The sequence below is a fragment of the Lolium rigidum genome, chromosome 7 (assembly GCF_022539505.1).
Source record: "Lolium rigidum isolate FL_2022 chromosome 7, APGP_CSIRO_Lrig_0.1, whole genome shotgun sequence".
Classification (NCBI taxonomy): Eukaryota; Viridiplantae; Streptophyta; class Magnoliopsida; order Poales; family Poaceae; genus Lolium; species Lolium rigidum.
The window spans coordinates 74,442,609-74,454,140 of NC_061514.1; the positions used below are offsets into that span (position 1 = coordinate 74,442,609).

At 42.8% G+C, this 11,532-nt stretch overlaps 1 protein-coding gene across 1 annotated transcript; it reads left to right on the top strand.

The window, feature by feature from the left end:
- Positions 1-505: 505 nt before the first annotated feature.
- LOC124675250 (DEAD-box ATP-dependent RNA helicase 6) lies at positions 506-7,680 on the top strand. Its single transcript, XM_047211319.1, has 10 exons — positions 506-957; positions 1,664-1,724; positions 2,450-2,684; positions 2,812-3,050; positions 4,541-4,792; positions 4,896-5,076; positions 5,921-6,009; positions 6,290-6,363; positions 6,446-6,587; positions 7,027-7,680. Exons 1-9 carry the CDS (start codon positions 716-718, stop codon positions 6,522-6,524), a joined length of 1,452 nt encoding a protein of 483 aa, XP_047067275.1. The 5' UTR covers positions 506-715; the 3' UTR covers positions 6,525-6,587; positions 7,027-7,680.
- The last annotated feature ends 3,852 nt before the right edge of the window (positions 7,681-11,532 follow it).

The window sequence follows — 11,532 nt, forward strand, 5'->3', positions numbered from 1 at the left end:
GAAGTACATTGAACAGTCAGAAAGCCTTCTCTGGGCAGTCTGAAGGAGAGGCATGAAGAATTCTTTTGCAGGTTTGGTTGTGCTTAAGGGCAAAGAGCCTTTTTGACATTGAAGGGTCTGCATGAGAAATATTGATGGGAATCAAATTTGATTTATCATAGTTGACTTTTAGTCCTGTGGCATTTCCAAAATTAACCAACAGATCCTTCAAAAACAACAATTGCACCTCATCAGCAGGCAAGATGAGGAATAGATTGGACAATAAACCTGGCTCGAGTTATTAATCAATGATTTTGAGTTGAGCTAAGTCGAGTTGCGAGCTTACTTTGTTTAGCTCGTGAGTCTTAATTTCAGTCTAGGCCTTTCTCCTGTATTAAGAAAAAACTTGGCAAAGTAAGGGAAATACAAGTAAAAAATGTAAAATCAAGGCAAATGGCAAAATGTGAGTTTTGCAGGCTCAGCCTCGTGATTTTAGCTCCTGCGAATCCCACCACTCCACCGTCGTCCCTGTTTGTCCCAGCCTCTCCCTCGCAAGAAACGTAGGGAGAAAGTTCAGAAATCGCCCCCAAAATTCCCCAATTCTAGCGACCAAAGCCTCTCGAGTCGTCCCGCGAAATCATAGCGGCCGGCCGGATCTGTTCGCTGCCCAGAGCTCTCTTCCCGTCGCACAACCGTTCTTGCTCGCTTTCGCAGAAGATTCGAGCCACCTTGAGCGATGGATCAGCGGGCGAGGTTCCCTCCCGGCATCGGCAACGGCCCCGGCGGGAACCCTAATTTCTACGGCCGTGGCCCGCCACCGACGCAGCAGCATCACCAGCAGCGGCACTCGCAGCACCACAACCAGCAGCTTCAGCATCAACAGTGGCTAGGACGGAATCAGGTCGCTGGCGAGGCCGCAGGCACCTCCAGAGCCAGCGAGCAGCACGCGCCGCCTGTTGCCGATGACGTCGATTTGAGGTAAGAGAGGCGCGGAAAGGCTTGCTGCCTCTTTTTTTTTTTTTTTTTTTTTTTTTTATATATTGGTTCAAGACGCTCCTGTATTCATGTGATTCTTGGACTTGGATAGTTCCGTAGTACTCTACTTGCTTGGTGTCAGGGACTGGCATATCAATTTGATATGGATTAATCAGGGTTAGATAGGCTGAAACTGCAATTTGGGACTTGCGTACTTTTGGTGGTAACGCTGTGAGTGTTTCTGTGTTTTCAGTGGACTAGACGACTAGTCTCCTAGATAAGGGAATTACAGTCTCTAAACATGAATTTATGTGTATTGCCTGGTATTCCTTATTGATCTAAATTCGACTGTTTTGATGTGACTGCTGAGCAACTAAAAGAACATGCTCTTGTGCATATTTTGGAGACTATATGTAGGTGTGGAAGTTGTTTACTGAATATGTTGCAGGGATGATTTATTATTGTCCAGTAAGTTTCTTAATCAATGCTACGGCTTTTGCTTGGATGCTGCATTTTGCGATTTAGTGGTTGGAAAGGCCTATAAAATGGTCCGTTGAAACGAATATCCTGGATGTTTATTTTGGAAGTTGCTAACAGAGTTATCTACAAATATCCTTTAAGTGGAAAATTACCACTGTTTCATGTTCTTCACACATAAATGATATATACTGGAAAATGGTACTAAGGGATTGAGTATATCCTTTTGTAGTTCGCAAGACTGGAAGGCCCAATTGAAGCTCCCACCTCCAGATACACGCTACCAGACAGAGGTACCTTTTATAACAATATTTCCTTTTGTTATGTCATTGCCAGACAAGCTCTCATTCTTGTAAAGATTTGGGACACAATGTTATATATTTGACTGAGCTATTGATTTCTTACAAGGTTTTTAACATACTGGTTATCTCAAGTTTCAAAGAGAACTAGGTTTGGGTAATAGTTTTTGATGTCCATGCTCATTGCAGTCAGATCTCAGTATTAGAAGATTTTTGGGTATTGCTCATCAAAGGAAAACACATGATGCTGATGGCGCTCTCAACCTAGAACAAGCCAGTCCTACTTGCTTTTTTCTTGGCTCTTGGGATGCTACCCTTCTTCACTTTTTAAGTTCTACTCCCTCCGTTCCATAATATAAGTTGTTATTACAACCAATGTACTCCTATATTGGTAGTAATAGCATCTTATATTATGGGACAGAAAGAGTATATTCCAGTTCGCACACAAAGGAAAATCATCACTGTTATTTGCGACATCCTGCTGTAGATTTGAATCTCCCATGTTGCTTTGAGTTCATCATATGGTTTGATGCCCTCAATGGCCACAGAACAGCATGATGCATGTGGCAAACTTAAGTACATTCTTCTCCAGAACACCTTGTTGGATGAGTTAAATGACTAGTTTAGTTTATCTTGCTGTTGCATCATTGTATTTGTTTCTTAAGTTTTTCATTTGCCTGCTAAACTTGTGTCTTCTGTTTCACTTTTCTCTCCGTCAGGATGTCACTGCAACTAAGGGAAATGAATTTGAAGACTATTTTCTGAAGCGTGAACTTCTTATGGGCATATATGAGAAAGGATTTGAAAGACCTTCTCCTATCCAAGAAGAAAGCATTCCTATTGCACTAACCGGCAGCAACATTCTTGCAAGGGCAAAAAATGGAACTGGCAAGACTGCCGCATTTTGTATACCAGCGCTAGAAAAGATTGATCAAGAGAAAAATGCTATTCAAGGTTTCTTCTGGACTAATACCTGTGTTTTCGTACAGGAACTTCATAAATATTATACAACGATGAACGATCAAACTTAAGCAAGTTTGAAGTGACCATACACCTCTAACCTTTTGTGTCTTATGTTCAGTTGTTATATTGGTCCCCACGAGGGAACTGGCTTTACAAACGTCACAAGTCTGCAAAGAACTTGGGAAGCACCTGAAGATTCAAGTCATGGTCACTACTGGAGGAACAAGCCTAAAGGATGATATCGTCCGTCTTTATCAACCTGTTCATTTACTTGTTGGGACGCCTGGTCGTGTTTTGGACCTTACAAAGAAAGGCATTTGCATCCTGAAGGACTGTTCAATGCTTATTATGGATGAGGTATTTTAGGACTTGTTGCAGTTTTGCATTGCTTGGTGTTTTAATGTGATACACACTAGATCTTTTCTAAAGGACTTTTTTGGTATGGCATTCTGCCAGTGTTTCTTTTATTATCTATTTTACAAAACCTACATTTCACAGAAGGAAAATGAAACAGAAATGTATTACTAGCAGATTTGTTGCTTGGTCATTGACATATTATCATTTCTCCTGCTTGGCCATGGGGCACATTATCACTTCCCCATTCCAAAACTAACCGGATTAAGAAATTGCCTTTTTACATGGGGAGAATCGATGATATATCTTGAGGTTGACAAGCCTTTGATAATATACCCAAACTTAGTCTGCATTTGATCATGCCCTGCAGTCAGTGGGAATTTTTACCAAATCAGTTTACGTATTCATCCTAGGAGGCTAGGATCATATGAGAACACAATTTTGCCCATGTTTAGCTGCGCTCCCTGCTATCTAGGTTAAGCGTGCTTGGCCTGGAGCGATTTGAGAATGGGTGACTTACTGGGAAGTTGATCCTGGGTGCGCACGAGTGAGGACAAAGTGCGCAGAAAAGATTAATGTTGGTCTGTGTGGGGCCAGTGCAGAGATCCTAGAGAGGGTAACAGGCCTGGCCGGGTGGTGGCCGGGGTGTTACAGCGCCGCAGCCTTGACAGATCTGGGGGCGCCGAGATCTGGCTTGCCTCTCTGGATTTGTAATATGGAGTGTGTAGATGATGTTGCATGGTCTTGACACCTCCTCAAGACGCTCGACGAGGTCTGCTGACATGGCCAGCCAATTCGTGACCATTGTGGCATGTTCCTTGTCGTCGAAATCAAGGTCTACAGCAGCAAGTCCGGATCACAGCCTATAGATCTGTATTGGTGTGTGGTTCTGTTTAGGGCAAGTGAACAAGACAGAACGGGAGGGTTGTGCATGCCAGAACCAGTGGTGGTTAATTGCTCGCCGTGTGCGGTTGCCTCATGCCGTGGAAGAATTGCTGGCCGAGTAGTGCTCAAGAAGGGCCTTGAGAGATTTCCCAAGGGGTATAGGGATAAATTGCAGTCCGTTTTGACGGAAGGGCCTAACCAGTCATTTTTTATGTTGGACAAAAGAAATTCAGTGGGGCTTCTGATCAAAGACAGACCAACTGGAGTCGTGTAACCAAAGGCTACTCAACTATAGTTCCTTGTGTAAATATTGAACCACAGATAAATAGAAATGAAAAAATATGATCAACTGGGCTTTCTGATCAAAGACTGACCAACTTGAGTCCTGTAACCAAAGGCTACTCAACTATAGTTCCTTCTGTAAACAGTCTTATGAACCACAGATAAATAGAAATGGAATTTTTTTATCAGATGGGAGTATATCTAAGTAATATAAATTTGTTAAATAAAGGACAACTTCAGGAGGTTAATTTACATTGGTGCTGCCACTGTAGGTTTGTCCATAAATAAAAATCTGTTCTTACAAGCAAGATTGTTTTTTCTTATAGGCAGACAAGCTTCTTTCTCCCGAGTTCCAACCTTCTGTGGAACAGTTAATTCGATACCTTCCATCGAGTCGACAGATTCTAATGTTCTCTGCAACATTCCCTGTGACTGTCAAGGCTTTCAAGGACAAATATCTCCCTAAACCCTATGTTATTAACCTTATGGACGAACTTACATTGAAGGGAATTACCCAGTTCTATGCTTTTGTTGAAGAAAGGCAGAAAGTTCATTGTCTGAATACTCTTTTTTCCAAGGTTTTCCCATGAACTCTTCTAGTTGATACCTACATATTTAGCCATGTTTTGTGAGTCTGATCGAAATATGTGACAAAGTTTCCCAAATCTTTGTTTGATACAGCTGCAAATTAATCAATCAATAATATTCTGTAACTCTGTAAATCGTGTTGAATTATTGGCGAAGAAGATCACGGAGCTTGGTTACTCTTGCTTCTACATCCATGCTAAAATGCTGCAAGATCATCGTAATAGAGTATTCCATGATTTCCGTAATGGTGCATGCAGGAACCTTGTGTGTACAGGTATGGAACTATACCTTTTACCTTTGTAGGTGCTGCCTTTCTTTTTTGACTGTGGACAGCTATTTAAGTTTCTTCAGTGCTCTGGAATCTATACCTTTCCAAACTGTAGGATTTATTTATTGCCTTAATGCGATAAAGTGTTCAGGCTTTTCACGACTCGCTTGCTTGTAGTCCATATACCATAGGAGCTTCTGCAGTGACGAAAGAATAGGTATATGAAATGTTTTTCCTTTTGGAGCCCAGTTCATGTTGAAGTCAGCAAATGTAGTTAGTATCTGACTTTTTGGTTACCTGCTTGCTTCATAGATATAGCCTGTTTGGCCTCACTTTTGTAATGAATGTGCTTACTAGATATCCCCAATACATCTGTGTACTTCTAGCTTCTAAAATTGCGATGTAAGCCCAATTTACTGCATCCATCTTCTCTGCGAAAGGAGGGGCTCGTAAGCTCAAAAGGTTAACCTGGAGATCATGCTTGCTGTTTGCTGCTACCTTAGTTTCATTTTCACGCTAGGCTTGATTTAATCCTTGCTGAACGCTGCAAATGTTAACTTAATTGCTCTTTTGATTGGGGAATTGGCAATTGTTCAATGCACAGTGCATTAGTGATTATTTCATCTATTTGCATTTAATAGAAGAAATGTTTAGTGGACCTTACAATATGTTTCATTTATAAATCAATAGTATTCAAGTAGAAAAACATTAAAGAATCACCGCTCTTCACATTTTCATTCATTAATCATTATTTGTGATTATGGTGTATTAGTTTCTTGACATATTTTTCTGTCAACCTGGATGGGTCATTTGGTCTCCTGATTCTAACCTTTTGTGTTTTCTTTTGCAGATCTTTTTACAAGGGGAATAGATATCCAAGCTGTTAATGTTGTTATCAATTTTGATTTCCCCAAGAACGCTGAAACCTATCTCCACAGGGTATGCATTTAAATTTTGGTGTTATGACTATGAGTTGTAACGATGCATATTGGTTACTGAATACTCCTATACTAAGATGATGTTGAATACCTTTTCATTTTAGTAGACAAAAAATGAATGCATCCTGCGTATCAGGAGTGTAATGTTTTATCCTTACTATCATGTTGTACTGCTATGCACTGAGCATGGAGAATTGTTATGGAAAATTTGCACCATGGTGTATTACACCACTTATTTTGTGTTTGCGATTGCATTGAAAAAATATTTTTTTCACTTGCAGGTTGGTAGATCTGGGAGATTTGGCCACCTTGGCCTGGCTGTGAATCTGATCACCTATGAGGATCGCTTTAACTTGTACGCAACTTTTTGCGAGACTGCTATATCTTTTTCGTACCACCCCTTTTTCTGTCATGACAAAATGTTTTTCTGGATGCAGGTATCGGATTGAGCAGGAGCTTGGAACTGAGATAAAACCTATACCTCCTCAGATAGATAGGACGATATATTGCCAATAGTTATCTGGCAGATTCCCCTCTCTGGAAGTAATAAGGCAACTTGTGTAAATAGCAGCTCATCAGGTACCTTTGCTCATTATTTCTTGGTTTTGCATCATTGCATATGTAGCTCCAGTGTACTATACAAAAGGGATTGTTTTCTTCCAATCATGGACCACTTAATATTGCGGATATAGGGGCTGACACAGGATTACCTTTGCACCCAATTTTGTCAGGGGAGCTTTACGAGTACTGATTCGACCTTCACTTTTGTGCACTATAATATTATTTTAATGGATGTACTTTGATTTACCAGAGTATTGGTTATATACTATACATGATTGCTTTTCTGAAATAATTTGTATTATCCTGATCACTTGTTGTATCAAACCGATCTCGATTCATGTTTCAATGTTATTCCGTGCATGGATTATACCATGACTGCATATGTGATGCTGAATTAATCATGGTGCTGTGTTTCCAACAACTGTCACTCTAATGGTATTGAGTATATACAATGCAGGTTTCCTTGATGTAACATTTAATGGTGCATCTTACTCAAAGTTGTTGTGGAGCGCTCACTGACAGGTGAAATTGTAGCTAGCTCATCTAATTTCAATCGGACATGCCTGCGGGTATCGATGGTGAATATTAAGGAAAGTAGTGTGGCCAAGCTAAAACTTCCAGCCACTCTTTGACAGTAGTTAATGTTGCTAACAAGTTCCCTTCCCAGGCTGTTTGCCCTAATACTGAAAGATCTCTTTTCTTTTGACAATGTATTGGCTGGCTAGCTTTTTCTACAGGACATTTTAACCCTGGTATTTCTGTGAGTTGTGTGACATTTGGCGTGGACAGATGAATCATTCCACCTGGGCCAAGCTGTCATGACGTATTTGTGTCAAGATATAGATGTTGGGGTATGAACTGCTAAGATGTCAACTGGGATCCCGCCTAAGTCCCACTTGTAGTGCAATTTAGTTTTTCTAGTGCAAAATTTGAGACAAAATTTACACTAGAAAAATCAAATTGCACCACAGGCGGGATCCCACCTAACACCCTATGAACAACACATTTTCCAGTATTTTGTATTTGTATGCATTCTGATATGCCATATTGTAAATTGTAATGCCTAGATTGGATTGATGTTCCAATTAGTATATCTTCCGTTCTAGATTTATGTTTTTTTTTGCTCTCTACATGAGAATGTGGGATGCAATGTTTTGTTTCCAGCCGCTAGCTCTTTGAGGCCAGCGAGCCAAGAGTTTGGATGGGGAAAGTGAGCAAATCTCTACTCGTTGATGCATCTCCGGTGATCAGATTTCAGCAATTTTTTCGTTCGCAAAATAAGATTTCAGTAGTTCTTTTTGGACGATCGTACCATGGCAGTTGATAATATGCCTTGATGAATGCATTTGTGAGACCTATCAATATGCGGTCCAGTTTTCACGCCTTCCCCAATGCCACGGGGAAGCAGAGATCCTAGATGATTTTGTGAGCTGGTGACATCGATATGGGGCTTTATCTGCCAACCGAATAAGCTAATTCTTGAATTTATGTTGGATTTTTTCTTTGTTCGTGTTGGGAAAACTGGACACATCAGTTAACCCTTAACTGAAGATCAAAACATTCTTAAACTTGATTTAGCGGAATTAATGTAAACTTTAGCATCACTTTGTACTAACTCGCTAATCATGCTTGTATGGGAAGATCAACATATGCATCAAACGCATACACATACGGATGGAGAATTGAGTGTCTTTCCTTTGCAAAGAAGCTCTTTCTACCATAGAAGGTGTCTATGGAAGGAGTCCTCAGACAATTGCATCAGTAGTAAATCAACATAGAGGGACACAAATCCCTTTCCACTATTATCAAATGTGGATATAATTAATTCTTCTATATAGGGCACTAGAAGATATCATACATCAAGATACACACAGATGTTGGATGCACTAACAACAAGATTTGGAAATTGAAGCAATCTCATAAAAATTGGCGAAACCACGGCTTGAAAAAAACAAGGTTGTATATCTGGTCTTCGCAACATCTCTAGCCGCCCCATATAGCCCCCACCCAACACAACAGCCTGTGGATGCACCGGAGACTAAAATCTCGCCCAACCGGCCTCTATAGCCCAATTTCATCCGGTGCAGCCCTTTTTTTTTTCCATCCGGGGCTCTTAGACTGCACCCAACCGACGCGGGGGGGGGGGGGATGTAGCTGAAAAGTGAGCGGGCAAGCTCTATCGGTGGTATAAAGGAAAAAAAACCCACACACCACATTTCCCCTTCCCCCCCCCCCACCCCGCCCTTGTTCGCTTAGGACCACCAGGTCACCCCCAACACCACCTCTATGCCTCCATCATTCGCACACCGACAAAAAGGTCATGTTGCCGCATCGATCCTCCCATTCCACGGCCCTCGTATCGCTGTCCTTCGGATTCCACCGCAATTCCGATACCACCTCGTGGCCATCTTGTAGGCGAGGTGTTCGAGGATTTGCCTAGGCCATGGATTCAGACGACAAGCTGATGTTCGCCGCTCTGATGGAGGAGAAAGCCATTACTGCCGCCAATGATGCCAAACATTTGATGATCCTAACTTCTACCATAGGCTTGTACGCCAAGAATGCACAGCCGCGGTGAGGCTCGAAGCTAGGGCGCCGCAAGAGCAAGCCTAGGCGGAAGCCGGAGGGCTATTGCATTATGTACGCTGACTACTTTGTTGACAATCCATTGCATGTCGAGATGGTATTTCGGCTCCATTTCAGGATGAGCCGGAAGCTATTCATAAAGACTGTCATGGAATTTAGGGAGTATGACAACTACTTCATATGCAAGAAAGGTTGTACGTCACAGTAGTTTTTTCTCAACCCAGAGGTGCATTGTTGCTTTGAGGGTGCTTGAGTATGGAGCTCCTGGTGATACACGACTATCTACGCATGGACTTGCCAATATCCATTGAGTGCATGTAAAGGCCTTGCAGGGCTGTGGTGGCAGTTTTTGGACCAACTTACTTGAGAACACCCAATGCATAAGACACTGCTCGGACCAGGCACAAAACGCAACGAGAGAATTTTCCAGGATGCTTGGAAGTATCGGTTGCATGCATTGAGCTTTTCAGAACTGTTCATTTTCTTAGCAAAGAATGTACAAATATCATAAAGGAGCTTGCAATGTGGTACTTGAGGCAATGGCAGACTAGGATTTGAGGATTTGGCATACTTTATTTGGTATGAATTGATCTTACAATGATATCAACGTGTTAAAGTGCTTGAATGTGTTCGCCAGGGTTGTTGAAGTCCATGCTCCGTTGGTAAACTATGTTATTAATGGTCACGAGTACACCAAGGGATACTATCTAGTGGATTTCACCTGCCCAAGATGGTTAACATTTGTGAAGAAAATCTCAAACCCTGTTGTGGGGAAAAGATGTTAGTTTGCTCAGTGCGAGTAGGTTTGCAGGAAAGATGTTGAGCCTGCATTTGGTGTACTACAACAATGATTTACTATTGTCCAATATCCCGCTCTTACCTGATCAAAAGTTTAGGTGTGGGAGATCATGAATGTTTGTGTAATCATTCAGAACATGATCATTGAGATCAAGCGGGAGAATTCAGTGGTTGACACTGAAGCGTATCACCGGCAGGGCCCTCTTGTGTATATTGATCACCATATATCGGCTGCATTTGGTGGCTTCCTCATCATGCGTTAGGAAATCTCATCGCCAACTACATGACTATCTGGTGAAGCATTTGTGAATGCTCCAAGGAAAAGCCTAGTTTTATGTGTTTCAAATTATGGTTTAGAACTTGTAAAACTATGAGCTTGCTTTGTTAGACTTGTTAATTCATTTATGCTGAATGTTTGATCAAAACTATGCTTTATTTATTTGTGAAATTTATTTCTATCAAATTGGCTATTGGGAGGTGGGGGGGGGGGGCGTGGTTGGGCGACGCACCCACGCATGCGCCACAGGCCCCAACACAACGCCGACACCCCCATATGGAGCAAAAAGAGCAATTGTTGGACAACAAGGGAGACGCCCGAGGGCATCTCCAATGGAGAGACGCAAACGGACGTGTTGCGACCGCTCGGTCGAAAAATACGTCTGCACCCAGGCCCAGCGGCCCGACGCATAGTGACTGTGCTGTCGCGGAGATGCAAACGCGGCCCAAATATACGTCTCGGATGCATCTCGGCGGACGCTGCGCGGTCGCACCGAGTGTCCTCCTATTCTAACCCGGTCCCGCATGTCAGGGACAACGAATCGACCGCACGGATTTGCTTCCTCTTCCCCTTCTTTGCTTCCCTAGGGCGACGCCGCCACCCCAACCCCACCCCGCCGCACTTCCGTAGTACCCTCCGTCTATTCGGGCCTTGCCGCTCGGAGTCGGGTAGATTCTTGACCGCATATGTCGCGTCTTCGGTACCCATACATCTACTGGTTGTGCCGGTCGGCCTCGCTGCCCAAGACATGTTCATTCAATTGCCTCAGTAGGTTCCATAATTCATTTTTTGGGCGCTAGTGTGGGCGACCATTGATGAACGGTTGCTACCCACGAAGATGGACATGTGGAAGTCGCTCGAAAAGTTCCGAAGTGGGGTCATTGAACATGGCTTCTGCTGCGACCTCCATCCTCCACAAGCACAATGCCAACCAGACGGCCGTGCACAGGGGCTCTATGAAGGTCCGCTCAAAAAACCTGCCACACAACTGAGTGCAAGGGCATCTCCGGCTCCACAAGGACTATTTCGACCGCATCGATCCGGTGTACCCGGAAAAATTGTTCTGACGATGGTACACGATGTCAAGGGACCTGTTCATGGTCATTCTATGGGGCATGAGAGACTACGACCCGTACTTTCACTGCAGACACGATGCCACATGTGCGCTAGGCTTCACCTCTTACCTGGTAGCAGTACTTGCGTATGAATATTGAAGTCACTAACGACCACATGTCTAAACGCCTACAGAAGGATTTGATTGAGCATCAGTGGACATTGGCTGGCCATGCAGATATTACTTAG

Bases quoted from the DNA above. Each gene is read 5' to 3' on its own strand.
- LOC124675250 (XM_047211319.1), top strand. From the start codon at position 716: ATGGATCAGCGGGCGAGGTTCCCTCCCGGCATCGGCAACGGCCCCGGC. The intron at 4,793-4,895 runs GTTTTCCCATGA...TGTTTGATACAG, and splicing joins TGAATACTCTTTTTTCCAAG to CTGCAAATTAATCAATCAAT. The intron at 5,077-5,920 runs GTATGGAACTAT...TTTCTTTTGCAG, and splicing joins CAGGAACCTTGTGTGTACAG to ATCTTTTTACAAGGGGAATA.